Below are 24,453 nucleotides of genomic sequence, written 5' to 3'. Positions count from 1 at the left end.
TGTGTAAATGCAAAAATCTTTAATTATCTGTAAAACAAAGCGCTACATTATCAAATGACAGCAACAGATTACATGTAGTGTGTTAAGAATCTAGTTAAGATCGCCTATAAATCCCTCAACAAAAAAAAACCTCTACTGAATTTAGCCCAACATTTTTTTTGGTTTTCATTTTTTTTTAATGTGAGGAAATAAGGAAGTGAAATAGTTTCATAAAATGAAGACGATTATGGCAATTAGAACACTTAACAAACTTGTGGAATTATTAAAGTCTGCTTGTTTTTTTTGTTCCAAGAGGTATTTCATAAAACTACCCTTGTAGTGATACATACATCTGTGTGATTCCCACCTTATCTTAAATAGACATTAAATGTTTCTTCCTGCTTGTTTGTTTTTACGAGAATGAGTCTTTAAATGTGATCGCTGTAATTATAGCAAGTTATTAGGCCACACTGTCTTTATTTAGCCTTGACTGGTCAGTTGTTTGTCGGCGTTTGGGAGTGCGATGATTCAGACTGTTGTTTTCAAACTGGTTGCAAAAGAAAGTTGTAGGAATTGAAACTAAAATGCTGTATAAGTGTGTGGTGAAAATTCCAGTGTGAATCTTTGTAAAATTGAGGAAAATAAAATAGTTCCATTTTCATGTGTTTTTAAGGACCTAATCATAATCACTAAAGTATACTACGTTTGTTTCACCAATGTTTAAAACTTAGTTGTATTCCATCAAGAGTGTTATCAAAGGAAGCTCTATCTTTACAACCCATTCTATTTTAAGAGACCGTATTAACTGAAAGATAAGGTTAGTGTCACTAAATTGCAACTGAATCAAACTGAATTTGACATACATTTATCCATGCAGCGTGAACTGTATACGAGGGTGAATTTCCTTTAAGCCAGGGAGCTGTCAGCTGGTTTATGACACTGTTTGTGCGCTGAGCTGTTCCCAGGCAGCATTGTGCCTGATTTAGCCGGAATGCTCGGATAGCAACAGGAACAACTTTTAGCTTTGGCTGTTTAGTGAGGGGAAGTCACATCTCAGCTGTAGTCACTCACTGAGCATGTGCGCATGGAAGGCCTTTGCCCCGCTCTTCCTCCCTGCTCCCCGAGAGTTTGCCCACCCCCAGCCTCCCTCTTTCCGTTTCTACCTGACATCCTCAAACTATTTCCGCGTCATTCCTGCATCGCGCCGTTTGAAGAGACATGGGGAAACCGAGCCAAATGCTCCTCCCACCGATCGACTCAGTGTCCAATCACAGCCAGGGACTACACTCTATGTGGCCAATGGCGTTGTAGCTGCCATGACGTCGGGTAGCAACAGAGTCTGTGGGAGGGTACGTACTGAGTGAGGGAGAGGCTGCTCTCAGCCTCTCACCCTCGTCCAAGTACAGAGAAGTAGAAACCGTTTTAGAAGACTGAATAAAAAAGAGGTTTTAAGTATTATTTGTTGCCGCTTTTATAATTACTATTGTTTGTAAGTTAACATAGACGTGTTTTGCCTTAAAATATAATATTAATTCATCACAGCACGTCTCATTTGTGGCCTTGTACAGTATATATGTTATGGAAACCATATGCATTAAAAGTTGTCAAACCTGCAGGTATTTTCTCAACATTTTATATCTCACGTGATCTTAATGAAATTGCGGTTGTATACTTACTTTCTTGGAAATATGACAATTTCCCCTTCATTGTGATCGCTTTTATACAGAATATTTTAGTTCCAGTCAGTTGCGACAAGTAGTTGTAATATAGCACGACATTATTCTTGAAATTGTGGCACGGGTCTAAATGAATGTTGTCAACATATGTGAATATAAAGTTCCAGTAAATATACTCCGTTGTTACTATAAATGGACAGAACGAGAGAGAGAGAGTTCGAACTGGAAGAGGCTACTTCAAACAAAGAGGGTTGTTGCCCCGCTTTGGCCAATGTATTTGTAATGTTAATTTTTGCTTCACAAAATCAGTCTGCAGTTTTGGTATTGTACAATCTCAAGTAAAAATTCTCATCTCCAACGTCAGCTTTATTGAATTGCGTCACTGTTGCTGATAAAAGCAAGTGATACGTGGGGCTGCGAAAGATCGCTTCTGCCACCTCCGCGCTGTGCAATATGGTAGTGCCCCAATCGCAGGGTGGGGAGCGGTGTGGATGAGAGCACAGATTCCCTGTAACGGAGAAACACTGGGTAAAGGAACGGGAAACGGGCAAGATATATGACTCGAGATTGCCCTTGTGAAGGTTTCCACCACGAAGGATTACAAAAGCTGTTTATTTAATACCCAGAAGGGCACAAGGACAAGAAGGCGAGGACATTCAAGGGAACGAAAGGGGAGCGGAAGCGGAGGAAAGAGGCGCGCCAAGAAAGGCACCCAGGGTATCTTGACAGCAAACTCAGGAACTTCACTGCATTTGTTGGACTTGAAGACGAGACTGGAGTTTTGGACTGTGTCATTCAAAACGCCGTGTTTGATTGTGATTACCTCTTCCCGGAGCGAGTTGTGCTTTACTGAACATCGGATTGAAAACACAACAGGCGGGCACGTCGCTAGCGTCCTGTGTGGCTCACACGGGGAACGTTCGGCGTTTAACACAAAGTACTGGATTTGAAACTGTCATTTTTTCTTCTCTGGTTAACTCCCACCTGGCACGTTGTTACCGTGCTAGTGCGGATATTCGGTCTAAGGAACTTTTTGTGGAACTACAAGTTGAAGTGGACTGGTTTTGTTTCCTCGAGCTTGTACAACTGCTAGTTGACAGCCAGACCTTCTGGAGAGTGCGTGGGATTTTCTTTCTTCTCTTGTGGTACTGAGGGGCTTATTTTACTGGCCGAAGCCTGCCACCCTCCTCTGTAGCCAGGTGATGGGCTGCTGAGTGACCACAACCCTGAAGACTCCTTGGGGCTTTGTCTCCATTGCTTCTGTGACATTGCCAGTGGATGACGTTGAGTGTCAGGGTTTTAAGCTAAGTGATAACCTCTCTCTACACTGGCCTACACTGACCAGTGCCCAGTCCCCCAGAAAGCGCCTGTAATTGGACCTATTTTTAGAAGGAGGGATGGGGTAAAAGCAGAAAGCTAGAAATTCAACTCCCCTCCTTCTCTTTTACCCCTTCCACCAGCCCACTCAGCACTAAGCTGGAAAGACTTGTTCCAGAGAAATTGCAAATAATTTGTTTTACAGGACTATAGAAAATCAAAAGTTAGATAAACCTGTTCTTTTGTATAATTGGAGTGAGATTGGTCACAGCAATTTTGACGGAAGTCTTACAGGCCTGGGAATACCTGCTGCACTGGATTTTGTTGCTAAAGGCTGCACTGGACAAGAAAATCTCATTTTGGATTACAAATTAAACATGTCCGATGAACTGCTTCTTTCCGACTTTGAGTTAATTCTACCCAGGACAACGTTCATGCAATTAGGATCCATTTTCAGAGTGGAAATCTTTTAGTATTGTATGATAATAGGACCTACTTTCGACTACCTAAAATAAATTACCAGCAATCTGGAGCAGTGCAAATTTCCATCTCAAAGAAGCAAGCAAAAGCTACCCTGAATAACCAAATATTACCCATGTCCCCCAACCACATAGAAAAGTATATATATATGTAGAATGAGATCTCTATATCTGTAGTGTAACTCTTTACATCCTTTATATTTTTACTTAAGATAGACAAGCTGCCTGTTCACCGATTGGTTGCCTTAGAAACCACAGAAACAAAGGAACAAGCTAGAGAAGACGGTGCCTTTTAATTTGATTGGTTGGTTTCCCACCATTTCAAGATTGACTAAGTTGGATAAACTGTTTGAGCAAACTCTGGGATTGAAAACACGCCTCATGAAGGTTACTTAAGACCCCTACAAAGGCAACCCACCTCTGAAATCATCTGACGAATTGAGGTTCCCTTCTGGATTGACCTTTTGCCAAGCGTTTCCATGGTGATCACATCATCATCTGTGGAGGACAAGACTGTGCCCCCTTGCAGAATGGTCCAATCACAACCCTGGATCGCCTCTTCCCTCCATCGTGACAATAAAAGTCAGTTCCCACACACACACATGCACTTTTGCACACTTTTGTAAATGCTAAAAAAAAGCAATGCATGTACAGTATACTGTATGTTTCTCAGTGCAATTATGCAATTACGGTAGGTGTTAGAGATGGGCGTTCTACGAAATGTCCTTAATTTCTGTGATAAATTAACAGTGTATTTCAAAAGTGAATTCTTAAGTGGATGGGGGAATTTCTCTCTGATATTCTGACCAAATGTCTATGTTCTTTAAACCACAAACAACTGAGACAGTTGATAGAATTCTTCCGGTTTTTATTTATTATTGTGACCATCCTTAGTCTCATCCATCCATCCATTTTCTAATCTGCTTATCCTCACAAGGGTCGTGGTCTTGCTTGAGCCTATCCCAGCTGTCTTCGGGCAGTAGGCTGGGTACATCCTGAACTGGTTGCTGGCCAATCGCGGGGCATCATCCTTAGTTGATGTATTCATTTTATCTGTTGTTGTTGTGAAAGCATTAATCTAGCTGTTTGTTAGTACAGTGTGGTTTTGTTTTGTTTTTTATGGAGGGGGACATAGACTGATGGTAATGTTGCAGTTTCTTGAATATAAAATCACACAGTCAGCATGTGTATTATTAGTCAGTAGGGGTGTTCACACGGCACACATTTGCTCCGGCGCTGCACCGATGTATTTTGTTGCGATATATTTTGCACCGCAGCAAATTGTGTGGAGCGTTCACACGTACAAAGCCGCTGAGCGTGTCTGCACCGGCACAGGGTCGGTGCAGCCCCACTTGCGTTCACACGGCAGTTTCTGCAGCGGGGCAAAACGACAGAAAACAAATGAGCTGTCGTGTTGGTTCTTTTTAAAACGTATACACAACTCAAGCGACTACTGGACAGGCATGTCCTTCTCCTTCTCGGTCTCCGTGCCTTCTGCTCGAGAGTGACCGCCCCCGAAAACGTAAATCAACGATGACTTCAATGACACTCAGAAAAGCAAACACGTAATGCGCCAAACAGAAAATCAAGAGAGGAAATCACAAAATAAATTATATGGGGAGCGGGGGGTTGTGAACACACAACAAATGAACAAACTACACAAACAACTCCGAGACAGTCCAGTCTTCTACAAAAGGAAAGATGTTACCAGCAAAGTCTTGTGTCGTTATTAAACAAACACATGACGGAAGTCCGACAGAGCACGAAAGCAACGCATTCTCGCCGTATGTAAACTCTTCACAAGCATTTGCTCTGGAGCAAATTTAACCCAGTTGCGTTCACACGTGCAAATTTACACCGGTGCTGCTTCGCTAACGAGCATTTGCTCTGGAGCAAATTTTTAAACCACCTCCCTGAGGTGGATCAAATTTGGTCCGGTGTAAGCTGTTTTCCGGGGCTACGCCGGAGCTAATTTGCACGTGTGAACGCTCTACTGGGGCAGCCCCGTCGTAGCACCGGACCAAATCTTGCCGTGTGAACACCCCGAATATGACGAAGAGGGTGCAACAGGTTGCTCATCTCATCCCTATGTTGTGTGTTAGTGCGTTTCACAAGGAATTTTGTAGCCAATTCCAAAAGCTCTGGACACTTTGCCACCTCCAATTCAAATAGGTTGTGCGCTGAGAGTACTTTGGACATGGTTTTTCCGTCGCTGTGGTAATTATGCGCATGTAACTGGTGTCCTTTGTTGAAAGGTCCATTAATTGTCTGCAGGTCTCTTCTGACAGGGTTGTTACCATGTGAACACTATTTACAAAATGACGTGAAAACGTTTTGTATATTTTTTATTTTTATTATTTTTTTGGAATAGTTTGGACTTGTGAAACGGAACAAGCTTTCTTATGCTTAAGTCTCCTTTTTTTTACTTTGCTTTATTAAGTAACTCCCCGTTTGATTTTCCAACTGGACTAATGCCTGTTATCAACTTTTTAAAGTTTATGTCGTCCAAATTAACAGAATTTGAGCTGCAATGCTTTTAATAGTTTTCAAATGGCAATTTTATTCTATAGTGTTTTGCTGCGGTCATCAACATGGGGCCTGTGCCCACCAGGAAGGATGGATGAAATGAGTAGCCCACTGGCCTGTTCTAGGACAATGCAATTTCGTAGGAATATTTAGAAGTGATCATTTGTAAAAGGTCTGGAGAGATGTATAAAGGGGGGAAAGTGTTGCATATTGATATTTATTTATCCATAATTATTGTCAGAAAATATTAACCTGATCAGTGTCTTCACATAAATAAAAGCATAATTAAAGGTGATTTGTTAAAGGCAAATTTGTTATTCCCGAAGTATCAAACTAATAGACCTTTGCAACAATAACCAAATTGAAACTCTCAGCTTCAAAAAGGTTGGTGACCCCTGGTGTATAGGAAAAAAGAATGATAGCTGCGTTTGCTCAAAGAGTGGCCAGTGGCATTTATTTATTCAATTTCCAGGTGCACTGTGTGTCCAATTGAAGGCAGGTGTGAGAGGGGGTTGGCATTTATTAGCAAAAAATGTTTCAAGATACTCTGCTGTTTTCCATTAATTGCTTGATTAAGAATTGTTACTTTACCTTTTTGATCTGAATCAATTGTGGAACTGAGCAAATGAGCTATTTGAATGTCTATTTATTCTCAGTTAATGCCAATTTTGTGCTACTCTCGGAGGAGGGAACTAATTGTTCCATCCTTGTTTCCTTGCTTTAATTGTTAGACGGATCAGGTTGAAGCAGACGGGCTGTAGTACTGCACTCGAGTGAACAAATTTAGCACATCTGTAAGACCCTACCAATGTGTATTTTGTGGACCATATGTTTTATTTCCAAAATGTTTGTTTCCTCTCTACTGTACATCGTTCTCGTGGCTTTTTTTTTTGTTTGTTTGTTTTTTTTTTGGGGGGGGGGGGTTAAGATACCTTAGACTTTGTCTGCAGTTTGGGAAAGATTGAGAGTGCAAGAACAGTAGTAGTAGGGGTTAATTTTAGAGAAAATGCAGGAACAGAAAATTCTGATCACCAAAAACTTTTGTTGTTTGACCTGACATTTAAATTATTTACTTGTCTTTTAAAAGAAATACATCATTTAGCAGAAGTTGGTTCCTATGACTGGTGTGTCCCATCATTCCATACAAATCATTTTGTATGTCTAATTTAGACAGACATTCACATTATCTGAATGTGTATCATATTTTAACACCCACATTTGTCACTGATATATACTTTATATACATACGTGTGTGTGTGGAGAGAGTAACATTTCTGCAATTATTTAGATACAATTGTAATAGTAGAGACATTTCGGGGAAAATAAGTCACTTACTCCCTTAGAACAATTATATACATTGGGTGATCAGACTTGAGAGGCTTTGATTGGATTCACCAATAACATACTTTTTCACGAATCTCAACCGATAATTATCAGCTACTGATCGATCGAAGCATCCCTATTAGAGACATAAAATAACATGAAAATAGCGCGGGGAAATCAGTGTACAGTATGCTTGGACACTGACAATGCAAGATGGCTGCCGGTGACACTGCACTGTGTCGTACTGCAATGGTGCCCGACCACAGGCCCTGGGCTGTGGTCGGGTCCATTTTGGACTGGGCCGCTTAGATGACAGGGAAAAAAAACATTCCGTATTTCAGTTTATTAATTATCCAAGCCTGAAAAATATTTTTGGGTGAAAAGTGGCGGGATTATCTTCATCATATCTATCACTGACTCATGATGCATGTCAAAATACGAATTATCTCTGTCGAGAAATGTTAATAAACCCATAAGCTAGCAAAATTAGTTTAAAAAAAAAAGACATATTTGGAAAGTTTCTTTTCAATGGGGAAAAGGCTCAGTGAGGATTCAACACAAGAGACTATGCCCATGAAGAAAAAGAAAGGTGCATTTCACAGACAATGCCAGGAGACCTGCTTGAAATACGGATTTATCGCAACAGATGATTCCCACCCACCAAGCCCTCTCCGCATATTATGCGGCGGGCTGCTTTCCAATGACTCAAGACTTGAAAACGGATTCATCAACAAATGTAAGTGCCTTGAAAGCATCATACTTTTGTTGCAGTTTGTGTGTCTGCAGAGCTATGTTTCAGAAATCATTTTTAGCAGCACGGGAGCACCACAGGGAACATCTATACAGCGGATTTCCAGCATAAGACCAGCAACTTCTTTCTCCAGAAATTTTCTAATGCTACAGCAGTTGTCGGAGTAATCAGAGGGAATGAAGAGATGGACTACAAGGAAACTATCAAGAAGTTTGTAGACTGCAATGAACCCAATGATCTCATCTGATCCTTAACAAAACTAAGGAGATGTTCTCGATTTCAGGCGAGGGAGGAGAGGAGCTCAAACAATGCCCATCACCATCAGGGGGACCGACGTAGAAGTGGTTTCTAACCCCAGATACCTGGGTGTGCATCTTGAAGAAAGGCTGGATTGGATGAGTCACACGGATTCTGTGTACCGCAAAGGCCAAAGCCGACTCAATCTTTAAAGGAAGCTCCAGTCATTTAACATCGGACCAGCCTTGCTTTGGACTTTCCTTCATACATTTGTGGCCAGTGCCCTGTTTTTGTTGTCATGTGCTGGAGAAAGGGCAGCCTTGCATCAGATAAGAACAGGCTGAACAAGCTTATTAATAAAGCAGGCCCTGTGTTTGGTTCAGAACTCCCAACACTTCAACTGGTGACCTAGGGAGGGATGCTCTCTAAGATCACATCCATCAAGGCCAACCCCACCCAACCCCTTCATGCCCTGGAGGTGATCAGTGGCAGCAGTTTCAGTCACAGACTAATGGCACCAAAGCGCAAGTCACAAGGTTTCAGAAGGACTTTTATTCCAGCTGCTATTAGACTTTGATTCACAGGGTTCCTGACGTCCACTTTTTTGTACTTATAATGTATGTGAATGATAGCTGCATGAATGTTTTCTGTGGAAGCTGCTGTATCAGCATAATTTCCTGAAAACGATAAATAAAGAGCCTGTCTCTCTTACGTTATTTTATCTAATCAAATCCGATCTAATCTAAATTGTGAATTAATCTCAGATGAAATATAGAAAATAAAATGTTCCCATGCATGTAAGCAATATATAGTGAAAAACTAATAAGGATTCAAAACAGAAAAAAAAAATTCCTTTAACTCAGAACATTTACCACGAAAAAAAGTGGAGGTCCTTTGAATAAGTCCCCTTTAAACAGGCATTTAAATGTTGAATACCAGGAACAAAACACTTGAAGAAAAAATAAGGTTCAGACACACTATAGAAGTTTCACTTACTTTTCATCAGCCATCTGAGCTTCAATGAGACCGTATGCTGTATCCATAAGCTTCACCCTTAGCGGCTCTGTGAACGGTCTTAAGTCTTATTAGTGTTGATTAATTACTCAAATTAATTTTCGATTGATTTAGGGAATATGAAGGTTTTGCACCTTCTACCTCTGATCTAATTTCTCATAATGAAATTCATATGTTCGTTGAAGATGGATATTCACAATTAGAGGAGAGCCATCTCACCCGACTGCTTCACTGTGCGAGAAGCACTCCTTCCTGTGCTAATATACTGTAGTGCTGTGTGATTATATTATGATATGATATGCAGTATTATATAAAATTTACAACATGCCATACAACTATTACGTTATTTTGAGATGTGGCATTGTTTTTTTTTTTTGCTCAACGGTGGCCATTACTCCGCTGTCTCAGCCCCACCTACTCGGGAATTTGAGGCCGTCCCTCACTGGCGTGGGAGCACAGATTCCGGAGTCAGCGGCTTTGAGCCTGTTTTGCGGTTTTAATAACATAAACTCACACTGGTCTAGCTGGCATCCATTATAATGGGTTAACTCTCCTGCTACAAACGTAGCATCCAAGCCCTTCACTCTTTTGGCAGAACCAACCGATTTCCACTCAATGCAACTGTTATACGAACCTACAACTTCTATTGGAGAGGGATGATGTTGCAATGTTGTTGCTCAAAAAGCGTCACAAGTGCACTCAATCAATAAAATGTCAGGGGAAAATACGAGCATGCTGAGCAATCATCGAAAATGTGCATCTCACCTGCATCTCACAGAAGTGATTTTTGAAGTACAACTGCATGTTACAGCCTTTTTCTCGACACACGTTTTCTTGACAGTATTCCTCCTTATCACTGGTTCGTCTACAGTCTTATTCTGTAGATTTTACTGTTTGGTCTTTTTGACCTCTTGATGGTGCCGTATTGCAAATGAAGCACCATGGAGCATGTGCAAACCAATTGGCAGGAAAGCTTCAGAGCTTCATGAAGCCTCATCTCACCATCACCATGAATGATAATGATGCTTGGTGAAATGTATCTTATTTGTCGTTAGTTAGAGGAGAAGATCTGCACCGCAGAAGGATGTTTAGACATGCCACATAGCAAGCGGAGCTGGTAGCTTGTGCCTTGGTGCGGCACGTGTGCCAAGTATTCTCTCCCAGTTCGTGAGCAGCAGCTCGGAGCTGATTTGTTTGCATGACCTGTAACAAGCCGCATGCTGCCTCTGTTTGTTGGGAGAGGAGGGAGATGGCGTTCATGTTTAAGAGTTGATAGAATTTATTCTGTAAAAGAAACATTGATCACATTGCAATCGTGATTTCAAGCAAAAACGCTAAATTCTTCTGCCAGAGTCTTTGTGACTGAATTCCTACTAATGTCCACTTTATGCTTCAAGTTGGATTGAATTCAAGTCAAATATGAAATCATCATTTTGCTCTGAACAACTTTGGTTGGATTAGAAAAATCAGAAATCAGATTTTCTATCCAGGAAAAACATTCCCTCAAAGACCATATAGCCAACACAAAAACAACTATTTCTTTCGAAAAGACACACATGATCTGTTTTACAATATTCTTGGTGTGTTACTCTGGTTGAAGTGGCCATTCCGGACTCACCATTTTGACAGACTGTCGTTTTGGGGAAACCTTGTCACATTGCTACTCAAAGGTTAGTAAAATTAAAAAAAATCAGATTGTCAGGCATATGATAACAATATGGTATCACTTAAAGTATCTGAAGTATCTGATTTTTGTCAGACGGGCTGTGTTGAAGTGATTTTTTGATTGAACAAATCTGGAGGTAACCAGGCTTGTGTGTGGTTCGTGAAAATGAACTCAGCATCCTAGAAAAAGGGATTAGGAACAATAAATTCAGGATTAACAAGGGAGGTACCGGTAATTGATTTTTTACACTGGACCCAGTAGATTTGAATAGTTTTTTCCCCCCTTAATAAATAAAATCATCATTTATAAATTGCATTAGTTTACTTGGGTGATCTTTGTCTGATATTTACTGTTGTTTGATTATCTTAGACAAAGGCAAACATCTACCACAAACTGCTGCTTGGGGTCTGGGTGAATGAGAACTGGGACATTTACAAAGCGATCCGGTCAAAAGCACATTGAGCAGCAGTGGACCACGTGAAACCAAGTTTGCTGGAGGTGAACCGTGTAAGAGGTGCTGTGATGCTGCTGAAGTTGCGAATGAATCACCTGCAAAAATTAGCGTACCCATGAAAACATAGCTGCTTTCGACTGGCAGATAACAGGCCACCCCCTGACTGCTTTGATTTTCTGCGAGATTGGCCCCGAGTTGCCCTTTTCCCACCACATAGCCCAAGAATTTAACTGTGGAAATGTAAAAGTCACTTTTCTCATCATTGACAAACAACGTATTTTCCAGCAGCCTCCTGAAAATATGCCCCACGTGATCCACATGTTTCTTTTGTCTCTCAGTACTTCATTGACCAAAGACTGGAATACTGTTGGATAGATGGATTGATGCTTGGATGGATGGGCAGACAGAGGGAGAGATGAATAGATCAAGGTTCCCACAAGTAATTCAAAATGATTTATCAATTTTCCCGTCATGGAAAATTACAGAAAAAGTTTCTTTATCTCTGATTCAAGCTGTCGCAGCGCCCTACATGACACTACCAACCAATCACAATGTATATTCCCTTTGAACAATTCTGCTGCCTAGTGTTTCGATGACTGCATAACCAATTAAGCATTTATTTTCAACAAAAATAACGTGCCAAAACTAGATAGTTTCTGTTCAAGAGTGTTGCTGCAGAGCTGTATATCAAGTATGAAGGGTGTCCCCCTTACTCTTGTCTTCTCTGTTGAGTGACAGCTGTCATGGGTATACCATAACTTTTGGCTGTGCGCTCCGAGATGAAATACATCTCCGGTTTCATTAGAGCTGCAGCAAATTTGGCAATACAAACTAGCTGGTTCTGCCATTATACAAATCGCTTGAATAATGAAAACTACATGCATGAGTGATTGCTGCTTCGCTAGCGTCGACAGTGAGCTGGTTATGCTACATACAATTAGCACGTAGGTAGCAGCACCAATGTGTGCCGACAGCAGTGAGTGACAGACTTGACTGACTCTGTTCAGATTTTATGATAAGCGTATAATCCTTTCCACTTCTTGGAGAAACTTTGTGCTCTACTGATGAGAACTCGCAGAGCGCCATCTCCGTCGGCAGGGCAACGGGCTCTATGAGAGGTCGGTTGGGTGACTTGAGAACTGATGGAGCGTCTCGCTACAAAGCAGGCCGGCCGAGGCGGTGCAATTTCTGTTAAGTTCTTGCCAACGGAAGCCAAGCAGCAAAAGGATTGACTCTGATTGGCTGTTGTCACGTACATTTCCACTATGTTTCCAATTTCTGTTAAGTTCTTGCCAACGGAAGCCAAGCAGCAAAAGGATTGACTCTGATTGGCTGTTGTCACGTACATTTCCGCTATGTTTCATCGCTTAAATAAGCACACAGCCGATCACCCTGATCAACGTCCAAATTATCACCATCGTCAATTTCAATCATTTAATCGCCCTGCCCTACTATGTACAATGTTTTCATATATGAACCAAAAAAGGAGAGCACTTGCAACCTAGAATTATGTTGTGGGAGAGTTTAGGTGAGCGAATTGAATGACAAAAGAAGAGGAGCCATTAAAATGCGCTCACCGGGCAGCAGTCAAAACAAAGGCTCTGCCCACTGACTTTGCTTCTAGACAGCACAAGAGAATTACAATTCCCCCACAACTGTTTGACCTGCTTGCTTCCTCCGTACTAACTAGAATAATTTGGGGGGCAAAAAGCCCGTAACTCACTGAGGGATGAACAATAAAGACTGTTGTCGAAATTAGAAAAATGCGCATTTACATCATAATTCGTCAGTGTTCGTTGAAGGTTGTAAATGTTCGCGAAAGATTCACCAGATATATAGTGTTTTTTTTTCTTGTCGCAAAGGAACTTATGAACATGTTTTCAAAAGAGTAAAGTGATTCTGTCACCGTCAAAAAAATCTTGTTCAGTCCCAAATTTTTCCTGTTAGGACTGTATTCAGTATGACATAACTAAAGTGAGAATGAACAAACTTCTGTAAATCTTGGTGTAACTATGGTGATGGAATCTACTGACACTCCTCATAAAATTGGTTCAGGAAACTGTCTGTTATACTTCTGAAATGAACGTTCTGAAATTATAACATTCACTCTGAAGGAAAACAAGAATTTTGAAAAGATAATGACATCATTTATCGCTTATCTCAAAAATATGGATTCAACATGTAAAATGAGTGATGCCTGACCTGTGCCCTCCTTTTTTTTGTTATTTAAATTGTTGAATGAGAGCCATTTGTTAGATGAGCAAGTTTGATTTTTATTAGGATTTTTAATGTAATTATTTAATTTACTTTTTCTGTCACTGGTTATTTGGTGTGTTTATGGTAAAGATTTTTTTTTTATGGTTTTTCAAAATAACTGACGCGCTAATGAAGAGCAAGCAATGCTAAAAGTAGCCTAAACATTTTAGCTTAAACTTGTTTGGGAACCAAGCTGTCTCCAGTTGTCCTGGACAAATGATTGTGTTGCAAAGATGACAATTTTATGTTGTCTTTAACTTCTTCATCATCATCACCGTCTTTTTGATGGAGCTGATTTAAGGAAGTTTAATCAGGCAATACAGCATCTGTTGTCATTTCACCTGGAAGCCACCTTTTTTGTATTAGAATGACTGAAAAAGCACTGGTGTGGACTGATGCTCTGCATTCTTCCATCCACAACCACTGTCCACATGGATTTTGTCATTGATCTAAATGGGAACTTTTGTTAAAAATAGACTAGTTCTACTTCAGTACTGAATTAAAATTGAGTGACTGATCTTTAATAAAATTTTCTTAAGCCCAACTTCTGATTTCCTCTTAAAAATGGTATTTATATTTTTTGGGAGGGACGCAAGTAAGCGGGTGTTCACTGAAAATGACATCACATGTACACAGGGCTCAGGTAATGACAATCATGTTGTGTTTGCAAGCGGAGCTGAGTTCTATTCACTTTTTCAACGCGTTGATCATTTCAGTCAGGTTGAGTACCGGTACATGTTTTTGTGTCAATTGTCTTTTTGTACACCCTGATGAATTCTGTTTTAGCTTCCATGATCTAGTACAGTGACTCTGAAGTGTGGCATGCTGGGCTGTCTCTCGTGGTACTCGGAATAATCCTTGAATATTGTTGCAGGCCTACGATTGTGTTGAGCAGACTGTTGATGAGTTGTGTAATTTCAGATTGTCCGCAAAGAGTCACCACAAAAGAAAGAACAAATAAAAAGAGAATGTTATGATGAAGTCATTTGCTTCTCTTGTGGTTGTTTGTAAAATGACTGCACAAATGGAAAATAACCTGTTTGTATTTTTTTTACCAGATTTTCAAGAGGCAATAGAACACAAAAACATTCTCTAAAAAGACCCACACCCACGCTTCCTAAAAACACAAAAACCCAATTTTCTCCAGAACCTTTCATCCGATTTTCAAAATTTAGTGTGTTCTGGCACTCAGGTTGCAATGGCCATTCAAACCAGACATTGCACTTTGACAGACTTTGAGGAAATATTGTCACGTTATTAACGTTATTCGTGATATATCGTTTATCGTGAAAGCTTCTGAGAGAATATACCATCCGAAAACAATTGTTCACGTGAGAGGCCTACCATCATATCTTAAACGCCAGCTCATAACGAAACACACGCTCCTTATAGACAAACCGTCATTTTGCTTTTTTCACAAAGCATGATGAGCTGAAAAAAAAAAAGAAAATCCAAAAACTAAATCAGTCCACTATTGAGTCTTGTGGTGGTGCGAGCATAACCAAAACAAAAAGAAAATAACTTGATTAATTGTGGGATTGGTGGTAAGAGACCGAACGACGGCTCACCTGAGTGTCCACCTTTTTTGCCAAAGCTTTTTCTTTTCTTCTTTGACCACCTATACAATACCTGTTTGAGGAAAATCTTTCTTGACTTGTGTACGATTCTTTTCCGGAAAGCAGACGCTGAAATTTGGGGTTGAGTGAGGATTTTTACTTGTTGCTACGCACACAGCCGGTCTAAATGTTAAAAACCTATTTGTATTATTACATTTTTCGATGCAACATATGTTGATTGAATCAATAAGTACAGCGTTTTAGATTTAGAAAATTTTTGGAGAATGAATGTTTGAGTCAGTAGAATGCACACTGCTTAATGTTACAGTGTCTTGCATTTTGTACAATATTAGATAATGTTAACTATTAATATTAAACCTCTGCCTTTTTTGGGTGGCAACTCAGTGTAAAAAGTTCGAGAACCACTGATCTGGTGTTCTGTTGGTGACTGCAAGCATTGGTTTCTGACTCTTCTGTGTGTTGACATGATGCCCAAAGTGGCTTTCCCATGGTGTCCTAGATAATGCTGCATCATTGTGCATCTCCACAACACTGGTGAATACATGAAACTGTTGGCATAACATTTGTGAAAAACTAGATGCTTTTTGAATCGCATAGGAGGGAAAGCTGAAGTGAGCAATGGCCACGTATGGATTTGTTTAAGCATGAATCGAGAATTTCGGCTTTGAGATGAGGTTTGACAAAGCAGGAAGGATGATGAAGGAAAGGGGGTGGAGAAGAGTGCCTCGTAGGGAAAGGGTGGGTTGGGTTGCTAGGGAAGAGTGGATCAGCCTGCTACTGAGAGCCAGCCCTGCTATTGGAAGCTACTTGCATAGCAGGAGAGAGGAGGAAGAGAAGTAGCTAATGAGTGCTGTAGGCTGGTTGCTGAGACAGCACAGAGTTTATTTATAGAGTGCTGGCCGGCCAGCCCTTAGATACCAGCAGCCAATCAGCTGATGGAGAATGAGAGGGGCCCAACCAATGGCAGCGCAAGAAGGGGAATGTCAGAGTGAGGAAGTTCTCTGAGTGCGTCTCAGCCTCTTAAAGAGACTGTGCCAATTTCTCAGTACTAGGCAGATATTTTCTCTCCCCAGCAGTGTCCTGTGTCTGTAAGCAGGCCAGGACCCAGAGCATCACAACAATGACTCTCAGTGACATTTGACTGGATAATTCTTTCTCTGCGTTTTCTTGCGTACACAGATATGAAAACATGCAATATTCTGCTCACCACAGCTGAGTGCTGTTATATATTTTTCAAAATGTTAATTTCTACAGATCAGTTATTCATCACGTTGAATCATTTTAGAAAGATGCTGGGTGCTGAAAATGAATGGAAGAAGATAAATGCGAAGAAATTACTGACACTTAATTACTCTTAACTTGACCTCTGTGAACATCTAACCTGAATTACAAAAAAATGTTTCAGTTTTGCATGTGTGAGACCAATTTTCCTTTCTAGGGAAACATGAATTGTGTTTTTAACACCCAACAGCTCAGGTTTACAAACGGGGTGTATGCAGCTTTAATTCTGGCCCCTTCAGGCCTGCTATGCTTGCTCTGACCTGCTTATTTGGTGGCAGTACACTCTCCTCTACCGACCACTGGTCGGAAAAAATTACTTTTAAGAAGTTGGTACTGTACTTAACTTCTCAATGCATCAGTGTGTTGATGTTTGTTTTTTTAATAATACCGACCACTGGTCGGAAAAAATTACTTTTAAGAAGTTGGTACTGTACTTAACTTCTCAATGCATCAGTGTGTTGATGTTTGTTTTTTTAATAATACTGATAGAGAACCTATACAACATTTCCTGCTGCTTCACTAGATCTGTGCATCTTCAAATAGTAAAAAGAGCACCATTCATGGGTGAAGTTAGTTAGTGACATTTCCAATACAGTCCTATTTCGTTTTGCCTCTAGCATCACTATGCTTTTTAAGAGTGTGGGTTCATTGTATGGAACAACTTATTTTCTTTGAGGAGAACCAAGAACTTACATTTTAAGTTATTTTTTGTGGAGTGTTTACAGAGTAGCAACAAAAGTATTCTCAAGGATTTTTGCCTGTTTAACAATCTTTGCTATGACGCAAGGAACTAATGAAAGGGGGGATGGGGAGTGTGATTTGTATATGAAACATTCATTCATTAACAAAAGAGGAGAAAATGTAGCGACTTTCAAAATATTCAGTAAAATTACAACTACTGTAAATACTTAGGTTGCAACATTTTGAAAATGATTTCAATGAAGAACCCCTGGCTTTATGATTCCCAGCTGCATGGCAGTATCAAGTAAAGTGGGACACTCACGCTGAATAGTCATATTAATGGTGGACATGGAGTTGCATATACAGTACTTAGTCATTTGAGGCACTGTATTTGAACTATCAGACCACAAAGGACAGCAGTATTGGTATCAATTAGCAGATTCACGCAAGGACCACACGAAGTGTAGCCACAACACTTATTTCCAATAAAATTGAAAGGATTCACAGTCTCTAAAATCTAAATAACCCTATAATTATACATTTTCACTTATGATAGATTTTACATTTTCTATATTACATCACTTTTAACTTGAATTAGCTGTTTAGCCTTACTGACTCTACATTCTTAAATGGCAGGAGGGTAAAAAAGTCATTTTCAATCTGGACCACAAATGATAGACAGATATTGTTCCCCTCACAGAGCCATGACTGAAAATAATTCTTCCACCCCTTTTCTTCGTCTTAACCAGGGTCGGCTTGTGAGGGCAGCAGTTAAAGCAGTAAGCCCAGACTTGCTTTTCCCTAGCCACTTCATCGAGCTATTCTGGATTTATCCCATTGTGTTCCCAGGCCAGCCAGTAGGCATTTAGGTGCTTTTCCATTCGAGGGTCGAGAGCGGTCTGTCCCTGCTCTGCCCCAGCCTCCCTTAACCTGGCCTATGTTGCTTCTAAATTACAACATGCTTAGGGCGGGATCAACTTAAATGTGCGAGACACCAATGCACACTGGCAGTCTGGGGTCCATAAGATTTGGTGAGTGACGAATCTCGCCTTCTTGCTGTGCAACAATTAAAAATATGAATCTCAGTTGCATGACATGACAAAGTTGCAAATTACAACCCATCAAATGTACAGAGGCTTTCACGCTGACGAAAAATCTATTTCCTTGTTTAAGCCAGTGAGAGACAGCTGTCTGCTGCCAAGTGATAAAAATACAGTATATACAGTGTGGACATTGTGTTTTAAAGCAGTACTTCACCATATTTCATATGTACCGTTGGATGAAATAGTGAAGCTTCTGGTTTTAGTGAAAGGTGCGCACCTCGCTGGGTCCAATGACTTGAATGAGTTGGCTCTTCGTTTAAATGACCGAGGGCTCACTCATAACTGTGCTCGCTTGAAGGCAGGAATTTTCTTGCCACATTGCTGAAAGAAAAGGTTACATCTGTCAGCCAATCAGATGACAATGACGTCACATCCCTCCTCGCCCTGTGTTCTAGAACCAGGTTGGAAGAGGTTTTGAGAATCAGTAACACCGTAACCGCACAGCCTGTTGGTTAAGTGTCATGGAAAAGCGACCACACAGAGACACAACCGGTACAATGAAAAAAGCAGCTAAAGTCTCTCCTGTGTGTGCTGGGTCATCTCCGAGGCCGTCCCCTGATAGAATGTGTCAGGAACAGCTCACCAGGGAGGTGTCCACGAGGCATCTCAACTATATGCCTGAGCCACCTCACCTGGCTCCCCCCAATCCTGAAGAGCAGCAGCCCAATTCTTAGTCCCTCCCAAATGACACCTGGACACCCGTATGAAGGAATTTCATATCAGCCGCTTGTGTCCGTTGTCTTGATTTTTCGGTCATGAGCTACATTTTGTGACCGTAGGTGAGCTGATAACATAGATTGACCGGAACATCGTGGCTCTTTCAGGTTATTTACGTCTACCCCATGGAGGACCAATCCATGGAAAATTGTGACAACCAAATATAAAGACAGTAAAATTGCAGTTTTCGTACAGATTATTTGCCAAAATGGAAAGACCAAAACTGTTTAGCAAGTTACATGAAAGACACACTTGATTTAAGTTTCAATACCCCAAATTAATGACTTTGCAATTACTCAGAGGTGGACATTTTGTCAGATTGACGGAAGGTCAGTCAGTCCTTCACTGCTTCTGGCGGACCCACGTTGGCCCAGTCTGTCCCTTGTCCGCGACAGCCAATTGGCATGGAAAATGTAATTTTCACATCACACACAGTTGCCACACAAGCCGACACATAGTCAAATAGAGAAAAATAAAAAAACAAAAACAGACACACACCTGCGCAGCATGGTGATTGGTGGAATAAAAACAATGTGGGACATGCCATTGAGTTCTGCGGGACTGAAAGTTCGACAAGACTTATTTTTAATTTTTTGTGTGTTTTGGCTGCATGTCAATTTTGCTGCATTTGTGTGTGACAATATCGGGAAGTCGGCTTCTCGATGCTGTTTGGCAATAAACGTAAAATGTTCCTAAAGTATGCTCAGACAGGAGCAATACATTGTAATTTACTTTTTAGTTTACAAGACTGAATGACCCTCATATAAGTCTTTTTGAATAATTGATTTGCTTTTTTAAGGGAATTTAATGACAATGATATTTCCAATGTCAGATTGTGGTTCTTTTGCCCTCAGCTTCTTGTGTCAGTCTCTCATTAACTGGCACTACGGCCAAGTGTGTTTGCCTTTGATTTGAGGTATGCCACAAAAGCAGCACATATTTTTCCTTTGAATGCTTTGTAGTGGTCATTACATATCCATATTTGTGTATTTGCAATATTTAGACATAATTGCACAGAAGAAGAAAATGTTCATTTTCCACTATTTTAACTTGAGGTCAGACAATGAATCCTTGTTTGAATTACTATTTCGATTGTTAATTTTGTATTCGTAGCTCAGAGCATACGTATTTGCTTACTTAGAATTACTACTACTACTACATATTACTACTTAGAATAAATGTTTCTATTTGTGTTATGACATTTTTCCCCGAACTTGATTTTTAAAATTTTTATTTTATTTATGTCACCTTTTTAAAAATTGCACTTACATTTTAACCTTAAAAGTAATGGCCCCACTTAACCTACTATTTTGGAGTTTGACCTGGCTTCTCCAAAGCCTTCATTTTGTAGTTGTTGTTGACTGAAAGACAATGAGAGAGAATGTATGTATACATCAGTTAATTCGGGAAGTACCACTTTTGTTTGGCAGTCATAGAGCCTATTGTGTTCATGAAGTTGTTGGATTCAGTGATCAACTCTTGGCTCCTGCTCACATCAAAATGTACATCAAGCGACTGCAGATATGTCTTCTGTATTTGGCAACAACTAGTTGGTAACTTGCATGAAATATTCAGAGAAGGACTTGCTTATATATTTCAGGTCATTTTCCTGCTGCATAACCCAAGAGTGCTTGTTGAGCTTGAAGGGCCATCAGTTAATTGGGGGCCTTCAGCAAAATAACACCTTTGTGTTTGGAAATCATGGAGCTGATTGTGGTCATGAAGATGTCAGCAGTTGGATTCAGTCATCAACTCTCCTCACATCAAAGTGTACAACACAAGACGACAGATGTGTTCTGTATTTTTCCACAACGAGTTGGTAATATGCATAAAGCCTACAGGTGGCTTGGCCAAATTTGCCTTTCCTGGATTTTACACAAATCAACGGTGATCTATGTGAGGATAAAACATTTATTTTATTATTGTAATATACCGGTAAATGTCTTTTCTTTTTTTTTTTGGAACAAGAAATGAACTTTTTAGGACAACGAAGGATACTGAATGATGGGGATTCCCTATTTAATCATGTCTCTTGTCTTAATCTGTCTCTTCAGGTGTAAGCAGCTCAGGATGTCCGCCCACCTCCACCTCCTCCTCCTCCTCCTCCTCCTCCTCCTCTACTGCCCAGGGCTTCTCCCTCGCTGAGCCAGCCATGACCAGCCAGCACACACATACACACCCCTCCTTCAGCTCCATCCACTCCATGGCCGAACAGCAGCAGGTAATGCAGTGCCCCTTCCAGAAATACATTTGGCAGAGAAACATGGCATTAGGCCATAAGTCTCAAACTGGAGCCGAAAACGATCCTGATCCTTAGAATCAGGTGTGTTGGAGGAGAGAAACATTAAAAACATGCTGGATAGTCATTTTCATTGATGAGGCATTTTGGAACCTCAAAACAAAATTTTTTGAAAATGGGTCCCAAAATAAAAGTTTGGGAAATTCAACAGGGAAAAAAACAGTTGTTTGCCATTAAAATACTACACATGCTAGTGCATTGCAACACAAACTACAAAGACCACAGTGAATTTTGTTTTACTTGACATTCTTGGTCCTATGGAATCATGTTTCCTCTTGCTGTGTTTGCTTTTCCAGTCCTGTTTCGTAAATTTCGACTGTCCATACAGAGGGAGTCATTATTCTGTAAAGACCTTGTGACTTTTACATTCATAGTTAGATTGAATCGTGCTTACTCTTGCTGTCTTTGCAGGTAGGTTTGTTATCTCTGTTAAACCTACTGTGCACATTATACCCATATACTGTATTGGTTTCCTTTAGAAACCTGCTGCAGTTAGGGTTCTTGTGGTGGCTACCGGGTATGGATATTTTTCTTCCCTATGGGAGAACTTCCACAACATTCATGACATCCCTGATCGAGAATTATGGCAGCTTCATGTCTTTTCCTCTCCTTCCTTCCAATCTTCCATAAATCTTACTGCGTAGGAATCCCTTGCATTATTGGATGTACAAAAGGCTAATGGTCAGGTTTCTCCGACATTTAGTTGCAGTCCACCCCTTGGCTGGAATTCTGCATTACGACAGGAGAGCCGCCACTTTGATGTGACCTACAGTAGGCGATGCCTAGCTCCCACCTTCCCACCAAATGATTGTAGAAAGTTTTGATTCAGTTTTGAAGCACTGACAGTGGGGGGAAAAATTATGCTTCAAAAGAGTTATTATCGTGTGATTGGTTTCTGCAACAGAAACACAAAATAATGTTTAGTTGGCTTTTTACATACTGGAGATGCGGCACCGTACCTCTGCCCCTTTCCCGTGGTTGAATCTGTCATTTCCGGTATGATATTTTAGCTGTGCAGGAATTTCACAGGCCGGCACAAAATATATTCAGTAAAGCAAGATGAGATAGTACTGGAAATTTTACGAACTAACTAAAGGCACGAATGGTGCACTTTTACTCCTATATACCGGTAACTATATACCGGTAAATGTGAATAGATCTTGTGGAGCAGACGATATGGCAGAGCAATTTAGTGCTATTTTGGCAGGCTTTTTTTTTCTAACTGAGAATTACATGATGACAGTGAAAGCGCTATATAAATCAGCAGGTATTGTATTGTATTGTAACCCTTAATAAGTGCGGTGTCTCGAGCTTTGGGACACACAAGAGATGACATTCAGTGATGTGTTTAGGGCGACACTGCTCCCTGTTTTGCCTGATATATACCTCAAAGCGGTCTTGGTGGAACAAGCTCATGAACGAGCTTATACTCCAAGTTCATGCCGAGCCATTTGAAAAGGATGCACCCAATCCCTTTTTTGCGGCTTTCTTTTGAAGCAATGAAGGATGCATCTTGTTCAGGTGCGGGCGACTTCTCATCTCAACTAGTGGCAAAAGTCTCTGCTTACTTCCTGGTAGGTGCTGGCTGGCAACCAAGGCAGAATTATTTTGTTGTGGTGAAGACGTACAAGAATGTACGTCAAAAGTATTTATTATTTAATAGATACTTTTTTACCTGTAATTTTAGTCGGAAAATGTCTCACATGTTAATAAGTTCTTCGTTTTCCTTTCCCTTAGTATTCTACAGTGGCAGGCCATAACTTTTCACACGTACGCCTTCACTTAAATATATACCATCTCCAATCCCCAATGGAAAAATACTTGCTAATTAAATCACAATCGCAATTTGGAGGGAAGAATTAGATTTTTGAGAATTGTTCAGCCCTATTTTGTTATCAGGATATGAAATTACCTGTATCAGGATATGCATTTTTGACCAGATCGCACACTTCTACCTGCCACCCACAATGTAGACAGCATTGACCTTATATCAATGCCACCTGTTTGCATCACTTACCCAATGTTCACAGGCTGATGATGGCATCCCTGCTTAGCCTTTAACCAGTATTGACTGATTGATTGATCATTGAAACTCTCTTCACCTCCTCAAAATAATGTAATAATGGCTCCTCATTATCTCTTACTTTTGGTTGATTTTTATGGGGTGGTGAGCTGACATTGAATGAAATGAACCTTTGTTGTGAGGACATTTATTTTATGCTCCGTCTTTCCTTCACTAGAATAGAACGTTGCTGATAATGTGTTGCTATTCCTCGGCAGGTGCTGTCTGATATGACCATACTCCAGCGGAGGATCCCCCCTAGTTTCAGAGACCCTGCCAGTGCCCCATTGCGGAAACTCTCTGTAGACCTCATCAAAACATACAAGCACATCAATGAGGTATGACACCGGAAACAAAAAACTCTATATTCAATTTGGGGTTTGCTTGTTTCTATCTCTGGTTTATTTGACATGATTCAAGTGGTATTCATGTGTTTATTTATTTAGATATGTGGGTTGGGGAGGGACATGCGTACAAACATACATGCATACAATGCATATAGTATTTCCCCTATTCTCATCTCTTTTTTTTAATATTGATTTATTTTGTATTGTATTTAAACAAATGCTGACTCACCAAATGTTATTTAGTTACATTAAAATGACATCTAAACATAGTGACGATAAACAGATGTGCCGTAAGTCTTTAACTTCATCCATGAGGTCAGTGGGTCGGGAAAAAAAATGAGCACCGAACAACCATTTCAGAACCACGCCACGTTTTTTGTTAATGCAATGCAGAAGGAGAAGATAAGTTTCATTTGACTTGCTTTGAGAGACTAAAGCTTTCTTTCTCCTCAGGTGTATTATACAAAAAAGAAGCGGCGAGCCCAGCAGGTCCCTCCTGAAGATAGCAGTACTAAGAAAGAGAGAAAGGTCTACAACGACGGCTATGATGACGACAATTATGATTATATCGTCAAAAATGGAGAAAAGTGGCTGGACCGCTATGAAATAGACTCGTTGATTGGGAAAGGCTCCTTTGGACAGGTGAGGGCTCAGGAAACATCTCTGTAAAAGCTCAAAATGTGTATCTTGTAATGTCATGATGACCAG

At 40.5% G+C, this 24,453-nt stretch overlaps 1 protein-coding gene across 2 annotated transcripts in view; it reads left to right on the top strand.

The window, feature by feature from the left end:
* The window catches only part of dyrk1b (dual-specificity tyrosine-(Y)-phosphorylation regulated kinase 1B), a 50,257-nt gene that overhangs the window by 16,094 nt on the left and 9,710 nt on the right, over positions 1 to 24,453 (top strand). Inside the window, exons 1-4 of one of the 2 annotated variants that reach the window (XM_086113213.1) lie at positions 1,767 to 4,033; positions 21,092 to 21,258; positions 23,617 to 23,736; positions 24,199 to 24,387. In XM_086113213.1, coding sequence (XP_085969339.1) covers positions 3,931 to 4,033; positions 21,092 to 21,258; positions 23,617 to 23,736; positions 24,199 to 24,387 — 579 coding nt within the window. In that variant the 5' untranslated portion in view covers positions 1,767 to 3,930. Of the gene's footprint in view, positions 1 to 1,766; positions 4,034 to 21,091; positions 21,259 to 23,616; positions 23,737 to 24,198; positions 24,388 to 24,453 lie in introns of those variants that run through there. The other variant, XM_086113214.1, reaches the window with a different exon arrangement.

Source organism: Hippocampus guttulatus, chromosome 6 (genome assembly GCF_054856545.1).
Source record: "Hippocampus guttulatus isolate MCC_2025c chromosome 6, RoL_Hgut_1.0, whole genome shotgun sequence".
Lineage (NCBI taxonomy): Eukaryota > Metazoa > Chordata > Actinopteri > Syngnathiformes > Syngnathidae > Hippocampus > Hippocampus guttulatus.
Note: the sequence above shows the minus strand (reverse complement) of the source record. Positions and strands in the feature narration are given on the sequence as shown.